Here is a 21,936-nt window from a genome sequence, read left to right as displayed (position 1 = left end):
GACAAAGAGAGGATTGAAAATGTGTTTAAAAAATGAAAGAGAAAGAGAGCTGTAAGGTCAGATCAAAACAGAACCACAAGTCATCAATTTGGAGGGAAAAGGATGTGCTGGTGGCATCTTTTAACGGTTCTATCGAATCTTGAAGGAAAGACGGTCCAGAGGCAGAAAAACCTTCAACCTGATTGTTGACAAAAGAATTTTAGTCTGAAACGAAGCAAACAGTCACTTAAAAACTGTCGTCGTCTGTCTGCTGAGCCGCTCAGGTTTTGCTGAAAAGAAACGATAAAAATAAAAAAAAGGGATTTTTCTTCCTCTTTTATTATGAAATAGTGCTACAATGTACATTGCATTTCCTGTCCTGATTTTCTGTTGGATGATGTGCGTTCTGGGAAATCCTTGATGAAATAAAAACTGGTTTTAGGTTCTGCCATGGCTCTGAAATAATTATCCATCGAATGCTTCAATCCTGCTTTCTCTGTTAAAATCTGCTTCTTTTTAAAGCATCTTTAGACAAAAATAGTCAATTCTCATAGAAACAAGAGTCACTTCATCAGATGGACAGTTATTTACAGAGTCTGTGTGACGTCAACAAAAAAAAACAAACAAAAAAAAGGGAATAAAACGTTTTTAAAAAATGAGGTAAAGATAAATTAATAATGGTTAAAATGAGTCTTTCGGAAATGTGCTCGGGAACCTGGACATCCTCTTCTGTCCTGAGCTCCTACAGGCCAGATTCATCTGACTAAACCTAAAGGGGGGAGTGGCTGATATGCCAGGACGACCAATGGCAGAGAGGCAGGCAAGAGGGAGAGCCAATCAGAAGGCCTGCTGGGCAGGATTGTAGTTGAAGGTGGAGGGAACATGAGGTCGCTCTTCTAGTTTGTCGTACTCCAGATGAAACTCCTGAAAGCAGAAGAAGCGGGAACTTACAGGAGCAGACGGGAGGAAAAACGGGACAAATGTCGCCGAAACCTGACTGAGGCCTGCAGCTAATCAACAGTGGATGCATGTGTGTGTGTGTGTGTGTGTGTGTGTTCACCTTGGCCACCTTCCTCCAGTTGAGACAATCAAAGAAGTAGTAGGTTCCTCGCTCGTAGGCGTTGGTCTTCAGCGTGGGCTCCATTCCAGGAGCTCGGGTGATCCAGACCCGCTCCTCTTTATGGTACCTCCAGTCCCTGTTAAACCTGAACACACACAAATGTTTGCAGAGTGAAACAAACCAGGTTTGTGTGGCTAAAGCTGTAGTCTGTGGAGGTCCTGCTCACAGTTCTACTGCAGCCAGCAGTTGTAGCAGGTCTCCTCCATTCATGTAGTAAAGATAAAACAGCAGGTCCTCTCCATACCGAGACAACTTGATAGCCGCTAACTGCAGAGAGAAAAGAGCCACATCATGATGGAAATGGTGATCGGGGCGGCATGTGGGACGGCTCCGTACCTTATCCCGTATGTGGATGTTGGTTAAATACTCTGAGGGAACGTGGAAGTCTGCAGAGACATGAGGAGAACACGTGAGAAAGCTCAGGAGCACGGGGGACGTGTCAGGCTGCAGTGACGCATTCTCACCACACGGGGGCGGAAAACTTTTTAATTTCATCTTATTCTGAAAATCCAACTGAACTTTATTATTCACCTGTCAGAGCAGCTCCAGAGAAAAACAAGTAAAAACCTAAATAAAGGATTCTGACGGCCTGGTTACAGAGGAGCAGTGCAGCCTGACGGCCGTGGGGGTAAATGACTGTGGGGTAACGCTCGTCCTACAATGGGGGGGTCTGAGTCTGAATCAAGAACTTTCTAAATACATTGTCTTTACACAGCAAAGACACAGACGCAGCTGAAAAACTACAGAAAATGATTAGTATATTAAGAACAGCTTCCTATTTCGCCATATAGTTAGTATAAATACGATTTACTGAATTAAAAGTAGATTATTTTTAAACAAATTTAAAAGGATTGCCAAATGCAAAACAAAATGCACTTTGAAACATTCAGAAATACTTCCTTAAAAAGTCCTGATTTCCTGATGTAAATGTAAACAACAGAAAAACAAATAAAGGCGGCAAAAGTGACGACGTTCCGTAGGAGCAGACGTTCCACCAGGAAGAGAAAAAGCTTGGCAGAGAATTTGTTTTTTACTAGGGATGCATGAGCTTTGGCAATAATGTCAATTATTTTAAACAGAGATGTGAAAATAACACCAAATCCTTATGAAGAAAACAACCTCAAATCTGTGTTAAACACTAGGGATGAGTCTAGCGATGTGAGGAATATGACGACACATCCAAGACTGTACCGGAACTATTTTTCAATAGTTTTGGAAAGAGTATGACTTAGTACTCTGAAAAAACTCTACCTGAATATTATTTCACTGTAATAAAATGGTAACATTCATTTTGTTTATGATCACAGCGTTAAGCACTGCGACTGTATCTCATATACAAGCTGTTTTTAGCATATTCATGGTGCTTTTATTTTGGTAACTTAAGATATATTTGTTCTTTTAGAGAACAGTTTGCGTGATTTCCAAAACTAAATATTTGAATATTTAACAGGAGCTGCTCAAAGAGGCTCAGTGGGCGGAGCTGCCAACAAGGTTTTAGTGGAAAACAAGAGTCAGACGCTGAAAAATAAATATCATCCTGACAACATTTTATATCGCCACATTTTTTCCTGCACCACTAATAAACTCTGAAACAGGAAGTTTGTTTGCTCTGAAAACGGGATCAAATGACAAAGACATCTGATCTGAGACCAGTTGAACTTTGATGAAGGAGCAGAACCCCGACGTTCCTCATCACTCCAACGTTTATTGATCAGGACGACTCACCGATATCCTGCGGTCGGCAGGGAGCTGACGCCCACGGAGACGAAAACTTAGGATAGAGATTCCTGACGGAGAGACAGAATCCTGAGATCAGACCGGCGCTAGGATCAAACACTGAAACCAACATGAGGAGGAGGAGGAGGAGCACGCTGAATTACTCCTGAAGAAGGACCCCCATCATCAAAAACATCTACAGCTTCTTTCAAGAACAGATTCAGAACTTTCCTTCCACAGGAGCCGTCACAGATGATCCGGTTAGATTTACAGAGAAACCCACACATCAAATCAGTTCTGGACTTTGTGGTCCAGAAGAACCACAGAGCAGAACCTCCTCGTCACACGTTCAGTCTCCTCACAGCAAAACCTTTGCTGTCAGACGTGGAGGTGGGAACTTTTCTGAAAAGCTCCGCCTCTGCAGCACAGAACAGGAAGTGACATCTTTGTGTGGCAGAACAATCATTTATGGGATGCGAGGTCCAGTTACTTCATCTACTGACAGACTGGGAGAAGCTTTTAATAGCCCACATGAGAAATCAATAACCAATCAAACATTGATCCATCAATAAATCAGTTAATCCATCCATCTGAAACCCAAGAGTGAGTCAGACACACGCATGTGTGTGCCAACATGGAGGTGTGTGTTTGCAGGTGTGCGTTTCTCATACTCTGGTGAGTTGAGGTTCAGCCCGAGTGTGGTTAAGTCGGAGCCCAGCGCCAGATGAACCATCCCCGGATCCGTCTCTGCTGCCCGGATGAACGTCAGCAAACCGATCATTCCGAACTGGTCTGTTACCATGCCGACGGGGATGTTGGTCACTCGCCCTGAGAGGGAGACGGTCAGTGCAGATGTTAGAGGAGGACACCTTTCTTCAGGTCAGCAGCAAACATCCAGACGTTCCAGCAGAACAGAAGAACCAGCAGCTTTCATTTGAGATGGTCTGATGGTCTTTGAAACCAGAGAAGAAGAAACCCAGGAAAGCACAGAGCAGACAAGCAGATGAAGGCCGTTCATGATATTCTCACCGTCAGGAAGAACCTGAATCCCTTTTTTCTGCTGGTTGTTGTTGCTTGGAGTAGAACTCTTATCGCCTGGAAACTTTGGACCATCCGAGCTGGAAGTGGACTTTCCTGACGAGTTCAAATTCTGATGGGATGAAAGCAGAAAACACAGACTTGTCAAAGCAGCAGCCGAAGGTTCACGTGGAGAAAACGGAGCAGAAAAAGGCAAAGAACCCAACCGTTTTGTTGTCTTCACTGCTGCTGGTGGGATCTTTTGTTTGGTAATTTGGCCCTGGGAGAGCGGGGAAGTCTTCGTTGTGGATGGAGAAGTCCTGCGACTGTTCACTGGATGGCTTGGTTACCATGCCAACTGAAAGTTATAAAGTGAGGGAGCAGATCCAGATCAGAACAGGAAGTCAGAACAGAAAGAAAGAAACATGTCAGAGACTTCTGATCGTAAAAAGATAAACAGAGGTTTACCGTAAGGCGCCCGACCGGCCAGCGGATTGAGCAATGGGGTGGGATTTGAACCTCCGTCCCTCCGATTTCGGTCGGCTAACGCGGGGAAGTCTGACAGGTCCAAGCCCGTCACATTCTCGCTGCCGTCTGACATCAGAGGAGAAAACACAAAGCGGATGAGGGCGGGTTCACCTGAACACCTGGAGCATCGGTGAGTTTCCGCTGAGGTCTACCTGTGCCGTTAAAGATGTTGTTGGATAGGGAGTTGTTCATGTTGAAGCCTGGGTTCCTGTTCACGCCAAATCCTGACATACTGACACACAAAAACACCCAAACCCAGAGATCAGCTGACAGAAAGATCAGCCAGCAGATGGAACGAAACGCCAACCCTAACCACCAACTGCACGGAGGTACTGAGGTAAAGGGATAAAACAGTGGCTGTAGATGTGAGTAAGTTTACATACAGGAACATATTTAGTTACATTTATTTACCTTTTAACAAAAAAAAGGAACATTCATTGATGCACCTTCTAACCCCGTTTTTGTCCCTTTCGGGGTCACGGGGCTGTCAGTCAAAATGAAACTTCTGTAAAGGAAAATCTATAAGTTTGATCATTTTTGATCACGTCTTGAAGGTAAAGATCCCCTTTAGTTTGAATGTCGCAGAAATATGATGCAGCATAAAAGCTGCTTCTCTCTGATTCAGTTTGGCTGTAAAAACAAAGACATTTTTGTGTCAGAGTGATCATCTTTTCACAGCTGGATTCTGTGTCCGTTTGCATTAAACGTTCCGCTTTGGTTGAAAACGTACTGTCCATACCCGATCTGTACCGGAAACCTGATCAGTACCCCACACCCGCAAATCTGACATTACTGCCTGTCGTCGTCAACATTAAGCAATTTGAATTTGATTTTCTCCCAGTAGAATTTCCCGACAGTTTTCCCGCCTTTACGACTGTCCAAGCCGTTTAAACAGCAGATAACGCCGTGATCACACAGATTTCTGTTTTCCTCAACAACAGAGACTGGATTACAGCGCTGTCAAATAAAAGAACGCTGCCTAAATGCGATGCTGTAATCCACGTGCTGATGTCATGACAGACAGAGAAAATCTCAACGATGAGTGATCGAATGGCAGCCACACGGCTCAGAGGCATATCTCTGTGTGATCACTTCTTATTTTTTTATATGTTGGGAAAAGAGGAGATGCCCGCCGGGGCAACTGTTAGCCGTTAATAACACAGGCGGTAAGCGGTGGTATCCTCGTACACTGGGGAGTAAACTGCCATGAAACGATACAGAAAAAGAAAACATTTGCACACGAACGGATCGAGTAGACCAGGCATGTCCAAAGTCCGGCCAAAAGGCTCCTTTCATAAAATATACGCCCCTCAGATTTTCTACAAAGTGTGTATGATTTCTTGAACGTGGTAGGCTAAATGTTGCTTTAGGCCTTCGTAAACCTGTGGCAACAATATCGTTTGATCCTCCGGTGACCCTTTCTAGCTCATTTCTGAAAAGTTAGCTGTAGAAAAGTCAAGTTGACAGTGAGGGCCGCCGCGTCCAGGACAAACGTAAAACAACTGTCTGCGCCTAACATGTCCAGAAACTGTGACTGCTTTCAATGACTTCAATACGAAGAGCCAGACAAGATATTAGGGCTGTGTATTGGACGGAGTCTGGCGATACGATACGTATCCCGATATTCTACCGGAACACATTATTTCGCTTTTTAAAAAAACTCTACCTGAATTTCAATCTGTCTTTCGTTGTAATAAAATAGTCAAATTGAGTCTGTTTAATGATCACAATGTTAAGCACTGCAACTGTATCACATCCGTAGAAGCTGCTTTTACCCCGGCAAATTCATGGTGCTTTTATTTTGGTAACTTAAAATATAGAAATGGAACAGTCAACATTGTCTGATTTCCACAACAAAATATCGACGTCTGCCTTTTTTCAGAGCGTTGGACACATCACTCTGATCCACCAGAACTACAATCTATTGCTGGGAGGTTCTGCAGAACTTTGGCCTGCTTTGCATCAGCCTATTAGCCGCTATGCAGCTGCAGAGCTTCACTGGTTCTGATCTGAGCTACAAAGAACCACAATCCGTGTTTTCATGTGATTTTGGCAGCAACATGGCTCAGAGTTACAGTTCAGTTCCCATCCCAAGTAAAAACTAAGTAGTTCATGTCTCATGACAACGAAAAAAGCTGCTTCTAGCTGAGGTCTTCCTGTTGTTTTTATTGTGTAGAGCTGCTTTAAAGAGGCTCCATGTTCTCTGCTGCCACCTAGAGGTTGGAGGTTGAAGTGGAAAACAGGAGTCAGACGTTGAAGGACGCTCAGAAATAATTCAAGAAATATCGACCTGACAACATTTTGAATCCATACCATTCTCACCAAATGAACCATCGCGATACATTGCGGAATCGATTTTTTCTAACACCCTTACGAGATATGCTAACTCCAACAAGCTAACTGGGAAAGGATGGTACAAAAAGTGAATACGTTTGACAGGAACTTTGGTAAAAACTTATTTAGATCTAGTTCAAAGAATGTCAGGCTGTAAGGACCAGGTAACCGGTACGGATCGGGTAGCACTGTAATTCACCTAAACATGGAAGTGTTCAGATGCGACTCATCTTCTACACCTCGATGATCTTTGTTTTCCATGACAACAGCTGACCTTCACAAATGAAGCGCCACCTATAAAAGCTGCTCAGCATCATGAAGGACGTTTCCAAACAGTGACGACGAGCAGCCAGACGGTCAAAGACAGCAAAAGGAAATGTTTAACCTGAGGTCTACCCCGGGGCAAAAAGCTGATCCAGTTACTGCTAAGGACGGTCTTTCCTGACCCTAACACACATCCACGTGTGACATCACACTGATCTGAAATCAAAGCAGACCAGCGGATCAGGTGTGAACGCCAAGAACGGACATGAAACAGAAATCCAACAGCAGGCTGAACTCCATGAAACATCAGCAGAACCGGCTCCACATCCGTTCTGTGCCGACACCAGTGAAACCACGACACACGTCACTGCAGCCGGACTGCTGCTCAGAAAGACAAAAACCAGCATTTCTGTCCTCCTTTCGGTTCCTCTGGAGACGGACGGCGAGCGTTACCTGTTGATGGTGAACGGCTGCCGCGCCTGCTGCTGCTTGGGCATGCCGATGATGCTCGGAGACGACCGGCTGGGGCTGCCCATGCCGCCGCTCCTCCCTCCTCCGCCGCCGCCCCTCTCTCCTCCCATCCCGCCCGTTTGCCCCGTCGGCCCGCCCACCTGCTGGTTGTGGTTCAGGACGCTGCGGCTGCTCATGGGCAGGATGCCTCTGTGTAAAGAAGTAAGACACGGCCGTCACGGCTGGAACCGCACATTATATAGAACCACAGAAACATTCCAGCGGCGTACCTGCTCGGCGAGGGCGGCGTGTGCAAAGAGCCAGAACTGGGAGTACTGGAGAGCTGACTGGCTGACTGGTTGAGCCCGCTTCGACTGAGCTGAGGTGTGGAGCTGCTGTTCATCCCCCGCATGGGAAAGCCCAGAGCACCTGCAGAACATCCACCAGAACCTCAGATTCAAAGACGGGTTTGCGTCTGTTTCTACTCTGCACATGGCAGAGTAGAAACAGACGATCTGCAAACATCACGCAATTTCACACATTAACGGTATTTTCACAACAGAAAAGTCCTCCTCTGATCACAGACGTCTGCAGCTCCTCACTGAACTGTGAAGATAATCTGACTGCAGAGCTGCTGTGAGAATGGGTGCGTGAGCATGTGTGTGCATGCGATTGTATGGTTAAGTGTATGGTTTATCTTTGCTTGCATCCGTGCGTGCGTTTGTGTTTCTGTGTGTACGCTTGCTTTTGTGTGTGTATGTGCATGCTTGTTTGTGTGGGTTTTACAGTCTGTGTGTGTGTGTTGGTCTTGTGTGTGTGTGTGTGTGTAGGTCTTACTCTGAGGCCCGTACAGACTGGCTCCCAGCTGAGACAGCTGACCCGATGAGGAGGCAGAGGAAGACGACAACATCTAAACAAAGAAAGCACAAACAACTCTTTTGAAAATGTTCCTTTCAAAATAAAACAAGCGGGAACTTCAGTATGACAAAAACCCTGATGTTTCAAAATAAAAGCCTCCTGCGAGTCAGAACAGATAAAGTTTGTTGTTGATGTTTGGAGGTGGAAAAACGTCTATGCAGGATTTCTCCTCCTCCGCATGCACACTAATTCATCCTATGATCAGAACTCTATTATTATGAAAAATGTGTTGCTGACGTTCCTGCTGACGAAGAACGTTCCTCTATTTGCATTTTTTAAAACTTTAATCCATTGTGACATTTTTGACACAATAGATCAGCAAAAAGGTTTTAAAGTTTTCTCCAAGTTAGAAACATCTGAACTGAAGCTTTTTCCAGGGTTTCAGCAGAGTTTGATGCTGAGGCGTCACAAACGAGCAGCAGAGTTTTCTCTGATTTTGTGTTTAAACCTGCAGCCTGATGTGAAATGACTGATGGAATCAAAGCTTGTTATGTTAAACCAAGGTTTCAAACTGTTCCTCTGGATGTTTTTAAGCCCAAAAACACAGACATCATGAGCAGAACATGAGGGTGAAGTTTGGTTTCAGCTGCAGAAAACGTTAGCCACGTTAGCGTCTTACGTCTTTGTCGGCTCTGTGAGGAGGGAACATGGACTGTGGGCTGTAATAGAGGCTGGACTCGTCCGTGTAGTCGCTCTCTATCCCTCCCTCCATAAACTTCTTCCGGTTAGCACCAAACATCCCGTGTGTCACCTGAGGAATCCCAAAAAGGAAAGAATGAGAGCCGATAGAAACCTGAAGCTCTTCTATCACAGTCAGAATCTGTCAACAGGAACTCAGCTGACGACAAACAATGAGATTATAAAAGAAGTCAACTATTGTTGTGCATTAAAGATTTTATGCATTCACATAAAGTGCTTGTTCTGGTTTCTGGAGCAGAAGAAACGTGAATGATGTTATCGTAACGCAGCTGCTGCACACAGGAAGGGAAATCATCGTCCAGTTCTAAAACTATCTTCAGTATTGAAGTTGGAAGAGACTTTATGCATCTTTTGAAATCCATAAACATTTCTGATCAAATGTGAAACATTCTCCAGCTGCAAAGAGGTCATCAATCACACAGAGGAACCTGTTAGTGCTGTGAACCTGTGATCCACCAAACCGTGGAGCAGATCTAGGTCTGAAGTGTCTGTGGTTAAGGAATGAAACTGAATAGAGAGATCAGCAGAACCTGGAGCAGAGATGAATAATTCTGACAAATACAAAACTCTGAAGAAGCATAAAATCCACAAAATTCGATCAGATCAATTATGATGCTGGAACCACGAGAAGAAGAAGCACAAATATCTCCACTTTTTCTGACTTCACTGCTTAGATTTCTCATTTATTTTTGACTTAATCTGAGTTTTCTTTCAACAAAACACAAACCTTGTATGCTAAAAATATAAATGTAAAAACATTTCGGGATGAATTCGGGATGTTTATCTATAAAATCTTCGTCCAACTTTGCATTTGTTTACAACAGCAGACACACACAGAGTTAGCATCGGTTAACTGAGACCGACTGAGATGTTGGAGAAAATAAAGCTGCTGGTTACCTTAAAACACAAAGATCATTCAAACGTCATCTTTTAGAGGCTGAACAGTTCAAAATCCTGATTTTGACAAAAAGAAACCTTCAAGATGCAGAAGCGAAATACTAATGTAGCCGAAATGCTAATGCTAACGTCAACTTTAATCCTGATTAAAACAAATATTTAGAAGTAAACGAGAAGGGATCAACTTGAGCAGTGGTTTATTGTTGTTGAAAGAGATTTGGGTATTTAGTAGAATTTAATTTGCATTTATAAAAAGACAATAAAGTAAGCTAACGTGTGCAAGTAGCCGCTTTATTTAAAAAGCCTGAGCAGTTAGCATAGCTAAAGGCTTGTTAGCAGCTAGCAGGAAAGTAACTCTGGAAGGAGCGAAAGATGCGTCCTAAAGACGTGAATTAACATGCAGCCGACGTGGGTTTTTACTCAAACTGATAAAAACTAGAGGGTCAAACCAGAACCAGCAGCGTTTTTATTCTGGTTCTGGTTCGGGCCTGCTGCGCCGCTGTCGAGTAGTTCCCCAAAACAACAACAAAAAGCACCGGAACCGAGGCTGGCATCGCTAATGCACGCTGCCCCTCAGAACCGGACTCCCGTTTACTAAACCCCAAAGATTGTTTTGACCACTTTGCGTTTCCTAATGGCGACATTTGGTGGAGTAAATGTGTTTGGGAATTTAAATAATAATAAGAAGAGCTCACCGCATCAATCTGTCTTCCCCGCTACAATCCAAGATGGCCGAAATTAGTCTACCAATCAGCGGGGCCGCAGCGATGACCTCTGACCCCATGATTTCTCTGGTACACACACACACACACACACACACACACATATATATATTAGGCCTGAACAATATACCGCAAATTTATCGTTATCGCGAAATCAAGCTGTGCAATAGGCATACCGCAAAAGACGGCGAAAATCGCAATAAATGATAACCTTAAATGTGCTAAAACAAACTCATGGCAGCTTGAAATATTGAACAAATGAAATTAATCCCTGTATGCATTTAACCAATCAGAAGGACCTGTTTATGTTTTTGATCAATCAGATGAGCCCTTTTATGTTTGATGTTTGCCTCCTACGTCGACAAGGGTCATTTGGAGTATAATTTTTAAACTGTTGCAGTGAAATGGAAATGATGTTTTTGGTTTTTTTGCTATTTGTTTATATACCGCAATTTATATCGTTATCGCAATATTAATTACCAATATCGCATATCGCGAGTTTTCCTCATATCGTGCAGCCCTAATATATATCTATATATATTAATATAATATATATATTAGTCACGCTTTTCTGAACAGCTCAGCCAAACATATGCTCTATTCTGAAGATCTCCAAGATTTATTGGTTGAAATTTCTTTTTTTCTATATTTAGGAATGAATCTGGTTAGAAATTCCTTCAGTTCTTCCTGTTAACTGATGTTTTCCAGCTTTTCCAGCAGCTGGTTGAGTTCATTGACCCAACTCCAAAGGTTTTTTTCTCACTCACATGAATCGAGACTTTAGATTTTCTTTTTTTAAACTTTGCAATTTAAACTTACCTGGTGTTTGTTGTACTTTGGAGTTACTTTCATACTATTCTAAAATGAACTGCAGATACCTTCAAGATGAAATAATGACTTCTTACTCTCCTGGCTAACCCATCCATCCTTCCAGTCATCCATCCATTTTCTCTACTTGTTCAGGGTCAAGGGTCAGTGGAGCCTAATCACCTTCTGTAGTTTTATTGTAGGTTTCAGAAGGAAGCTGCACGCATGAGAAGAACATGCAAACTCCACACTGACAGGACCCAGCTGGGGTTTCGAACCAGGGCATTCCTTGATGTGAGGTGAGAGTGCTAACCACTATCAACCCATCAAGATAACTATAATCATGCGAAGTGAAGAAGAGATGACTGTCATTGCTCATATTGTGAATAAAAGAATGAAAGCATAACTTCAGCAATTTAGGGGGGTATTCCAGGAAGCAAGATTAAACTAGCCTGACTTTAAGCCTGAACTCTGGCTGAAATCCACCTGAACTTGCTTACTCTGGGTATGTCGGTTCCAAAAGACCGGATATGAGTTAACGTAATCACGCTCAACTTGGTAACGCTGGGTTAATGCACGTGCACAGCAGGTACATAAAGACATTCTCAATGGATCGCCGATTTCTGGAGTCACCATGGAAACGCGTGGAGAACAAAAGAGAGCGCTACACTTCAGTGAGACGGAGTCTGAGATTTTAATGACGGCGAATGAAGATTATACGACAATCAAAAAGGTAACACGGCTGCATCATCAGCAAAAGAAAGAGTTTCTGCTTGGAGACAAAGAACAGACAAAGAAAACGCACGAGTTTCTGATATCATTTCTATTTTCATTGTGATGCATATATAATATATATATATATATATATATATATATATATATATATATATATATAATATAGTGGTGCTAAATAAACTCATCATCCTCTCCATAACTACGTGTTATTTTTAAGCTGACTTAACTAAAAAAATGATTTATCTTAACTGAAGCAAATAATTAAGTTAGATCAAAGTAAAAAGTTTCTCTTTTATCAGCCTCTCATGGTGGAAAAAGTATTATCTGAGCTTTTTCATCCACTAAATCATCTTCAAATGGACACGCCATGCTGCTTCACCTCTCTGAAAACAAACTAACCTTCAACATAACCTGCTCCAGACCAGGTTATGTTCAGAGCATGAGTTGCTATGGCAACTTGACTCACCCTGAAACATCCCTTTTTTTTGGAACCGAAAGCCGATGTTATCCACTTCCTTAGCCTCAAACTTACGTGGTAACTAGCATAACCTGCTTTCTTGAGTACCCCCTAATCCATGTAAATACGGCCTAAAATGAAGAAAGCTGCTGGAAGTTTTCAAGATAAAAAAAAACAGGTTACAAAGACTCCACTTGTGTTCTATGTAAAAAAACAAACTGAAACTGAAAGACTTAAATCTGTTTTATTTTGAAACATAGTTTGAAACGGAAAGCTGCTACTTCCGTGAGTAGCTTGATGACGTATTCTGATTGGACGGTTGCATTGCAGCTCAAGTGGACCAATCAGAGAACTGGATGAGGTATAAATACATGTCCGACGAGTCATCGCTACATCTCTTCCGTTGTTAATCGTATTTGTTACATAAAATGTCTGGACGCGGAAAAACCGGAGGCAAAGCGAGAGCCAAGGCCAAGACTCGCTCTTCTCGGGCCGGGCTCCAGTTCCCGGTCGGCCGTGTCCACAGGCTGCTCAGAAAGGGAAACTACGCTGAGCGCGTCGGCGCCGGGGCTCCCGTCTATCTGGCCGCCGTGCTCGAGTATCTCACCGCTGAGATCCTGGAATTGGCCGGAAACGCCGCTCGCGACAACAAGAAGACCAGAATCATCCCCAGACACCTGCAGCTGGCTGTCAGGAACGACGAAGAGCTCAACAAGCTCCTCGGAGGAGTCACCATCGCTCAGGGAGGCGTCCTGCCCAACATCCAGGCTGTTCTGTTGCCCAAGAAAACCGAGAAGCCCGTCAAGTCAAAGTAAAACTGCCCGACCTCCGCTACAAACCAACGGCTCTTTTAAGAGCCACCCACGTCCGCTCTAGAGCGCATTCCTCTCTGACGCCACCTTTTGTATGTAATCTTTCAAAGTTATTAGATTAGATAAACTTTATTGTCACTGCATATGTAGGCACAAGGCAACGAAATGCAGTTAGCATGTAACCAGAAGTGCAGTAAGCACAGAATAAAGGTCTATAGTATGTACAATAACTATACGGGTAAGTATTATGGACATAATTTACAGATATAAATACTATAAGCACGATATACAGGTGTACTATGAACATACTATTTAGATGGGCTATGTAAAAGTGTATGAACACTATAGGCAGAACTATGGACATAATTTACAGTATTGCAATGGACAGTAAAGTGCATAGAAAATATTACAATGTGCAAATGGATTATACAGTGTTCCCCTATTAAAGTCGTCATTAATTTGTCAAAGGTGGTTATGTGTCAATTGCTAATACCGCTTCATGATAAATCTGTAATCAATTCACGAAGCCGAAACCCCTTGCCAAATTTCTCCCGGTTAGTTTGTTTCTAAACGTTATAAACGGGCGCTCATTTTCAACGCTGTCTTCAACTACGTCCGCACTAAAAACACTAGTGGGGTATTGAGGAGACCGTGGATTTGATTCCAGAGGCATAGGTAGTTTTGGGCGGACCAATAGGATGGAAAGTGGATTTGTAACTAAAACAGGTTTACCGAAGACTTCACTTATCTAGCATTAGTTTGTGGTTCATGCTGAATGAATTGATTAGTATGTATATTGCATTTTAATAAACACTTTTCCATATTCCATCGATGTCAAATAGTACTCCATGGGTGTAAGGACTTTATATTGAAACCATCAAGAAGTTCGTCATCCTAATATTTGTTGTCGGGGAGTCAGTGTGCTAAAACACTCCGCAGCCCGGAGTATTGAACTGCTCCATATCGTAGTACAGTGAGTACACAGTAGTAGTAGTACACAGTAAAGCATAAGGCAATTTTTAACTTATTTGATAATATTTTGAGGGTTTTTCTTTTAACAGTATATGACAAAACTTCTCGGTAGCGATTGGCGCTGCCTTTCCCGAGACATTTACCACCCTTCCGGCGACCGCTTATCCTCAATGTGTAAAAACTGCCTGACTGACGAAGAATTGGGACACTTGGATTTGAATAAAAACTGCGGACGTAACTGACAGCAGCACTTCCGTGCTGCGCTTGACCAATCATTCTCTGGAGTTTCTCGCAAACGTTCTCAAAGTAAGGCCCATGGTAGCATGTGATAGAAAATAATTATGACGGGCCCAAGTTCCAAATGTCAACACAATAAGAAACAAAAGATAAGAAAATATAAAATCAAAAACCAAAAATATTAAATCAAACCTAAGGGCTTAATCTGAATGTAAACGGCTGGCCCGGGACCAGAGAGCCTAATTTCGTTTTATCATGATAAAATGACAATAAAGTTTCCTGATTCCTGATTAATTCTGAACAGTCTTCAATCTAAAAACTGAACAGTTTAAGGTGGGTGGGATGGCTGCTTTCCTGTTACTTGGAAGTTGTTCTTTCACATCCGTGGTAAGCACTTCTAATCAAAAATACTTTAGTACAACTTAACATCTACTGAATAATGCAAGTAATGACAAACAGAATAAAAGTATAGATTTATTGTTCAATTTAAAAATTAAATATACACCTACAAGTCAATTCACATTCATTATGAACCACATAAACACCCCAAACAATGTTCAAGTCTTCACTCAGTACCCAATTATGGTTTTAATTATAAGGTTAACTTGATTAAGTTTTGCCAAATTCAGCTTACAATGAAAGTTTCCACTATTAACGATAGGAATTCAAAAACAACCATAGCTTCTTTGTCATCAAATCCAACCAATTTGGCAAACCAGTCCCCTTAATACACTAATTCGTACACTAGCGAGTCAATTTGTGCGGACGTAAGTGAAGACAGCGTTTGATATGAGCAACGTTTAGAAATGAACCCACGTAGACAAATTGGACAGTTAATCATTTCGCGAATTGAATGCAGGTTCATTAGAGGTAATTAACGTAGCTTTCAGATTTCACTAAGGAGAAAGCCCTTTTTTAAAAATTTGATGGTCTCGCATTTATCTTGAAAGATCACAATAAATGGAAAAGGTAATGGTAATAGACGTAGCTTTGAGGTTGCAATTGACACATAACCGCCTTAGACAAATTAATGACAACTTTCATAACTTTGAAAGATTACACACAAAAGGTGGCGTCAGAGAGGAATGTGCTCTGGAGCGGACGTGGGTGGCTCTTAAAAGAGCCGTTGGTTTGTAGCGGAGGTCGGGCAGTTTTACTTTGACTTGACGGGCTTCTCGGTTTTCTTGGGCAACAGAACAGCCTGGATGTTGGGCAGGACGCCTCCCTGAGCGATGGTGACTCCTCCGAGGAGCTTGTTGAGCTCTTCGTCGTTCCTGACAGCCAGCTGCAGGTGTCTGGGGATGATTCTGGTCTTCTTGTTGTCGCGGGCGGCGTTTCCGGCCAATTCCAGGATCTCAGCGGTGAGATACTCGAGCACGGCGGCCAGATAGACGGGAGCCCCGGCGCCGACGCGCTCAGCGTAGTTTCCCTTTCTGAGCAGCCTGTGGACACGGCCGACCGGGAACTGGAGCCCGGCCCGAGAAGAGCGAGTCTTGGCCTTGGCTCTCGCTTTGCCTCCGGTTTTTCCGCGTCCAGACATTTTATGTAACAAATACGATTATCAACGGAAGAGATGTAGCGATGACTCGTCGGACATGTATTTATACCTCATTCAGTTCTCTGATTGGTCCACTTGAGCTGCAATGCAACCGTCCAATCAGAATACGTCATCAAGCTACTCACGGAAGTAGCAGCCTTCCGTTTCAAAGTTTCAAACTATGTTTCAAAATAAAAAAGATCTAAGTCTTTAAGTGACAGGAACAAAATCTCGTTGTTTTTTTTAACATGAACACAAGTGGAGTCTGTGTAACCTGAACCCACGGCCGGACTGCAGGTGCCGTCGTTGTGGGCTTGGTTGCTGGCGAGCTGTCCAGGGCTCATCCCACCTTTCTTGCCTAACAGTAACCGGGACAGCCTCCGGTAACCCAGTGGATGAAAAACATGGATGGAAGTTCGGGACGAAAATATTATTTTTCTACTCTTTGATCGAGATGCTGAAAATGTCATGTAACCACAGCCTAACCGGACGCCCAAATTGCGCTGCAGGACCTCAGATCGCGTCTGTACATTGACTTAACATCGAAACTCGACGCGTGAATCGCTGTCCGGTGTGAACGCATTCACTGGCAATATTGAAAAACAACACAAAAAAATTTACAAACAAACACAGCAGACATGAGACTATAGCACCATACATATGGCAACGTATATAATGTGGATTTGTTTATGCATTTTTTAACTTGTTTAAAAATGTTTGAAACTATAATAATGAAATGAACAAAAAGAATGATTCAATGTAAAAAAAAAAAAAGAGCGAGAAATGTCAGCTAAAATGTAAAATAAAATGTATTAAAAGATACATTAAGTCACACAGACATACAAGACTCTTTAGTTTAGAAGAGTCTTTTTTGGGCTTTAATGTTTCTGCAGATGTTCTCAAACTCAACAGACCATCAATCCTGTCTCCGGCTTGACTCCCCCCCCCCCCCCCCCGACTGCCCCCCCCCCTCCCAACTCCATCTGGATGAAGCTCGTCTGCTGGAATTCAAATATGTAGTTGTAGAGTTAGATAAGTTAATTCTTCTTTAACAGTTCAGGTACATCGCCTGTCCGTCCTGGGGGAGGATCCCTCCTTCATGTGGACACCCCTGGGGTTTTTTCGTTTTTTTCTGGAATCCGTTTTCCTAGGAGTTTTTCCTTACTGCGAAGGGGGGTCTAAGGGCAAGGATGCCAGTTTGGTTTAGTCTGTTTGGTAGTTCAGTTTAGTATTTTCCTATTGAATTCTGTGTATTCATGATCCTTTTGATTTTATGTTTTACTTTTTCAATTACCGATATGAAGCCCATCGAGACGACTGTTGTTGTGAATTTGGACTTCACAAATAAAATTGAATTGAATTGAATCAAGAACTCTGAGATCCTCAAGTTCTCAACTGTTCCATTGGTTAGAATAAAAACGCACATCATGACCCTTGCATGGGGAACAGCTTCTCTTACATTTGTTTTCCATTTATTGCTGCTTTTGTGGAGATTTATTTTTCCAAAGTGTTTCTATAATTCTGAAGTTAACTGTTTGATTTTTGGGGGATGAGATGTTTTTCAAATGAAAGAGTTTATCTGAAATATATTTTAAAAACGTGTTTTTGTCCAAATGATACAGCACTAATACAATAAAAAGGCTTTGAAGTAATAATTCAGTTCAAATGCTGATGTGTGCAAGCAAATGTTTTCACGTGAATGATGATTAAAGCTGCTTGACAGGTCAATGACAGCATCGACACACTAGTCGGCAGCAGAGCTCGGTCTGAAACTGATGCAGTTCTTGGACTCTGACTGAACTCCTCACCTTTCTGATCCAGTGAGAACCTGCGCTCACCAGGAAACCTGTAAAGGGAACGCTCAGAACACCTCGGAGTCCTGCAGGGAACACCGGCCGGACGGGACTGAGCGTGTGCGAGAGGCCCCCATGTGATGAAGACAGAGGCTGGAAATAAACTGACCTCTGGCCTGACAAACCTGACACCCTGTGAGCACGCACAGTTTTCCATTGGCCCCGAACTCAGGGACCCCCGCCGCACGGCGCGGCGAGCTGACCGGCCTGACCGACCGGCTGGCCTCTCCTTCAGCCATGCAGACGGAGCAGCAGCTACACGGAGTTTCCATGACCGGTTTCATTTTCAGGAGACGACAAACCAGAATTGTCTAAACGAATCCTGAAAAGCCAGAGCAGAAACAGAAACAGATGATTTTAGAACGGGTCAGACCTGGTCTCAGTGGCTCAGAACGGGATTGGATCCTATGTTCTGAGCAGATGCAGACGTGTAGGTTTAACGTGTGAATCAGAAATGTGATAAGAGAGCTTTGATAAAATTATACAAACCTGAGGAAGTGAAGAGGGCTTCATCTTCATCCTCATCTTCATCTTCATCGTCATCCTCATCTTCATCCTCATCCATCTGAAGCTGCAGAGACTTTTTCTTTTCAGTTCCGTCTCTCAACCTTCAAAACCGCTTCAACAAAAGACTAGAAAATACCTGCTAAAACAGTAAAAATGAATCAAAGTCAAGCAAATCCCAGCAGGATGAGGATGTTTTTCTTCATCAAATGAAGCTTTTTTGTTCTCAATTTTGATTAATCATAAAAACAAACATTTTTTCTTAAACAAAAAGATCTGTTTAGCATCTTAACGGGAACACAAATGTACGTATTTTGACTCGTATTTAGAAGGTGTGAACTCCGCCCCTCACCTGGTGTTACCATAGCAACATGACAACGTTAAAGGCAGTGGAGAGGCTTAAACTTTACAGCCATAAAACTTTACTTGGGTCTTACAGCTTCATAACCTTTGACCTTTTGGTTAACATTCTAGAGCAGGGGCATTTTCCAGCGCAGATTGCCGTAAGCTCCTCCCCCAGACTCGAGCTCAAAGACGAAAACTAACCAGCTGATCCCAGGTAACGTCCTGACGGCGTGGGAGTGCTGGTTTTTATAGTTTTTTTGTCATCTCAAAATCTTTGGATCAGGTCATCAAGAGTTATTTTCTAAGGAAAAAGCTGCTAAAAATACAAATCCGATTTTTTGTTTTTTTTGTTATTTCACACAATTTAAGCAGAACATTAAAAAAAGAGCAATTTCTAGAGGGACTTAGAAGGTAAACTTATTCTGAAATAAAGAAAAAGCTTCATGTGGACTGTTCCTGTAGGGGTTACGGGTTTGTTTTCCACTTTTCTTTTTATGTTTGCAGCTTCTGTGCTGACATGGTTTCATCCTGAGGTTCTGAAGTCCTTCATGGCACAAACACACACCTGCTGGTGCCCCCCCCCCCGGTCGGCTGAGCTGACCCAGCTTACAGGTGAACACGCTTCTGACAGATTAGCCTCCAGGCTGAGTCACTTCCTCCGCTCGTCTTCCTCTTCCTGATCCTCTCAGTCAGGCGTGGGATTCCAGAGGAACGCCGTTTCTGATGACGGGCAGAGAGCTGGTTGTTCCGGGCGAACAGGGGGGCCGTCTAACAGGCTGGTCTGACCTGTGGGGGCCTCAGAACGCCGTTCTTTATCAGAAAACTGAACGTTTAGGGGGTTTTCATCAAATTGAAATTATTTTATGAACAAAATCATCTGCTTATGCCTCCTTGATGTTTGCCACACTGCAGGTTGAGGTTGCATCCTTCTTCCCAACCTTTCTGTCCATCATGACGGTTTCAGTTCAAATGTTAAATGCTGTCAGAATAAACTCTGACTCTGCACATCCTACAGTTCATGGCTGTGAGCCAGACCAAGTTTCCTGTCTCTGTCCAGTCCAGTTAGAGGCTCCCATCTCCTTTAACCCTTGTGCTATCCTGGGCAGTGTAACATTGGGAGTGGGGTCATCTAGACCCACTAGACAGAGCTCTGAACCTTTTTTCTTCAATGATTTGTGATCTTCACTGGTGTCCATGGATTACATGAAATCTTTCCACCTTTATCCACCTTTGTCATGGTAGGGAGAACACCTCAATGGAAGGGGGGGGGTCATCTAAGATAGCACAAGGGTTATGTAGCATCGTTGTCCTTCATGCTAATCTCCTGGCCCCACAGCTGCTCCAATCACATGCCTGCACCCTGTTACCACGGTGATCTAATTACCCTATCAACAGGAGACGTGTGAAAAATGTGGAATCGATGAGGTTCATTTCAGCTGCAATTTAAGTTGCCCCCAAAATAAAAGTTGTTCATGCAAATGAGTGCAGATGAGCATAAACACGACTTCATGTCTGTTATGTTTTTATTAAAACAGGAGAATTATCTTCTTCTTCAACGTTTGTTTTTTTAAGTTAAAGGAAAGATCAATTCAGAGTGTCGGCGGGACATGAAAGCTCTGAAAGCCGCAGAAAAATGTAAAGAAAAAAGTTTAAGTCACGGCATTGAGTCTAAAACTAACACCATGAGTCACAGTCAGCATTTTTACTCACAGTTGGAAAGTAGTCCTTTCTCACAGCATCAATCTGGACTGTTGGTCTGACAGCCCTGCGCCTGACTTCCTTCCTCCTGCATCCATGACACAATGCTGTGATGTCACACGCTCATCCTTGACAACGCTGCATTTTTTAGCACCTGGGATTCGGCGTTGTCATGGAAACCCCTTCTCGTCTCGTCCCCGCGTCTTGAGGATCCTGTAGAGCTCAGTCTGTCTGCAGACGTTTGGATTTTTGTCAGAAGATGCAGATTTATTTGATCAAAAAACAACTCTGACAAACTTTACTGAGACTTTTGAAAACAAAGCTGGGCTGCAACATTTATTCTGATGAACAGTTTTGCTTAAATTTAGAGAAAAATTGCAGCAAATTATTAAAAAATGATCAGAAATATGGTATTAATTGTATGAATTTTAGGTAGAACGTCTTAAAGTTTTTCAATATGAAGATAAATCTGCAACAAGAGAAAATACACAAACAAATCCTGTTTATAAAAAGTGATATATCACTATTTATACAGGGGAGCCGGTTTAGCTCGTGCTGGTTTGCGGGGCCTTCCATCCGTGAAACCCAGGTTCAACTCCGGGCTGCTCCCTGTTCCTTTCTCTACTTATATGCCGGTCCCAAGGGTTGCGTCAGGAAGGGCATCCGGCGTAAAACATTGCCAAGTTTACCATACGACTCGTTCGCTGGGGTATTGGCTGCTGGGTGTGCATTAAAAAGTGTTATACCACGGGATAACCGCATGGTGAAAAAAGAAGTTCCAGTCACCTAGCTTAAATGTTTTGTATCACTGCGCCGGCTTCTGTAAAACAACCTTTATCTTCATCATCTGGATAAAAACAAGCGGTAAGACGTGAACTTTCTCTCTGAACTGATGCTTTATTCAACCCATCGGAAAGATCGTTATATATATATATATATATATATATATATATATATATATATATATATTATATATAACGACATATATATATATATATCGCTGAGTCTTGACTGCAGTGGTGGTGCGGCGCAACACGTAACAAATAGTCCGCTTTTTGTGAGAAAAGCGATCCAAATCGGAAAAAAAACAAGAATTAAGGACTAAAAACGGGTTACTATTTATTGCTTTTGTAAGTGAACATGGTTAATGACCTTCGACGTGTGCATTATCACTTTTTAACGCACTTCGTGGAAGCAACCGTCTTACGCCCAGGCTTCCACGGCGTGCGTTAAAAATGTGATAATGCATACTTCGTCTGCCATTAACCCTTACATGTCAATTTTTACATTTTCTTTTATAAATATTTAGGTATTTATTTGATAAGAAAAGTTTAA

At 42.8% G+C, this 21,936-nt stretch overlaps 3 protein-coding genes across 5 annotated transcripts; 1 reads left to right on the top strand and 2 right to left on the bottom strand.

The window, feature by feature from the left end:
• Positions 1–302: 302 nt before the first annotated feature.
• LOC101170887 (CCR4-NOT transcription complex subunit 2) lies at positions 303–12,674 on the bottom strand. Of its 3 annotated transcripts, none has more exons than XM_078942138.1 (15): positions 12,653–12,674; positions 8,946–9,077; positions 8,246–8,318; positions 7,699–7,837; positions 7,412–7,618; positions 4,513–4,592; positions 4,301–4,426; positions 4,060–4,190; positions 3,845–3,965; positions 3,487–3,643; positions 2,825–2,886; positions 1,436–1,485; positions 1,266–1,366; positions 1,040–1,184; positions 303–903 (listed from the first exon to the last, which is right to left on the bottom strand). In XM_078942138.1, exons 2-15 carry the CDS (start codon positions 9,063–9,065, stop codon positions 817–819), a joined length of 1,599 nt encoding a protein of 532 aa, XP_078798264.1. In that variant the 5' UTR covers positions 9,066–9,077; positions 12,653–12,674; the 3' UTR covers positions 303–816. The 3 variants fall into 3 exon arrangements, with proteins under 3 accessions (XP_078798264.1, XP_011489636.1, XP_078798265.1); XM_011491334.4 differs by lacking the exon at positions 12,653–12,674 and adding an exon at positions 10,618–10,713; XM_078942139.1 differs by lacking the exon at positions 12,653–12,674 and adding an exon at positions 9,923–10,311.
• A 342-nt stretch (positions 12,675–13,016) lies between these two features.
• LOC111946911 (histone H2A) lies at positions 13,017–14,279 on the top strand. The gene has a single exon (XM_023952218.2). The coding sequence runs from the start codon at positions 13,072–13,074 to the stop codon at positions 13,456–13,458; it is 387 nt and encodes a 128-aa protein (XP_023807986.1). The 5' UTR covers positions 13,017–13,071; the 3' UTR covers positions 13,459–14,279.
• Positions 14,280–15,125: 846 nt separating this feature from the next.
• Positions 15,126–17,858, bottom strand: LOC101158068 (histone H2A). The gene has a single exon (XM_004083246.4). The coding sequence runs from the start codon at positions 16,202–16,204 to the stop codon at positions 15,818–15,820; it is 387 nt and encodes a 128-aa protein (XP_004083294.1). The 5' UTR covers positions 16,205–17,858; the 3' UTR covers positions 15,126–15,817.
• Between the last annotated feature and the right edge of the window lie 4,078 nt (positions 17,859–21,936).

Source organism: Oryzias latipes, chromosome 23 (genome assembly GCF_053564925.1).
Source record: "Oryzias latipes strain Hd-rR chromosome 23, Olatipes_Hd-rR_3.1".
NCBI lineage: Eukaryota > Metazoa > Chordata > Actinopteri > Beloniformes > Adrianichthyidae > Oryzias > Oryzias latipes.
Note: the sequence above shows the minus strand (reverse complement) of the source record. Positions and strands in the feature narration are given on the sequence as shown.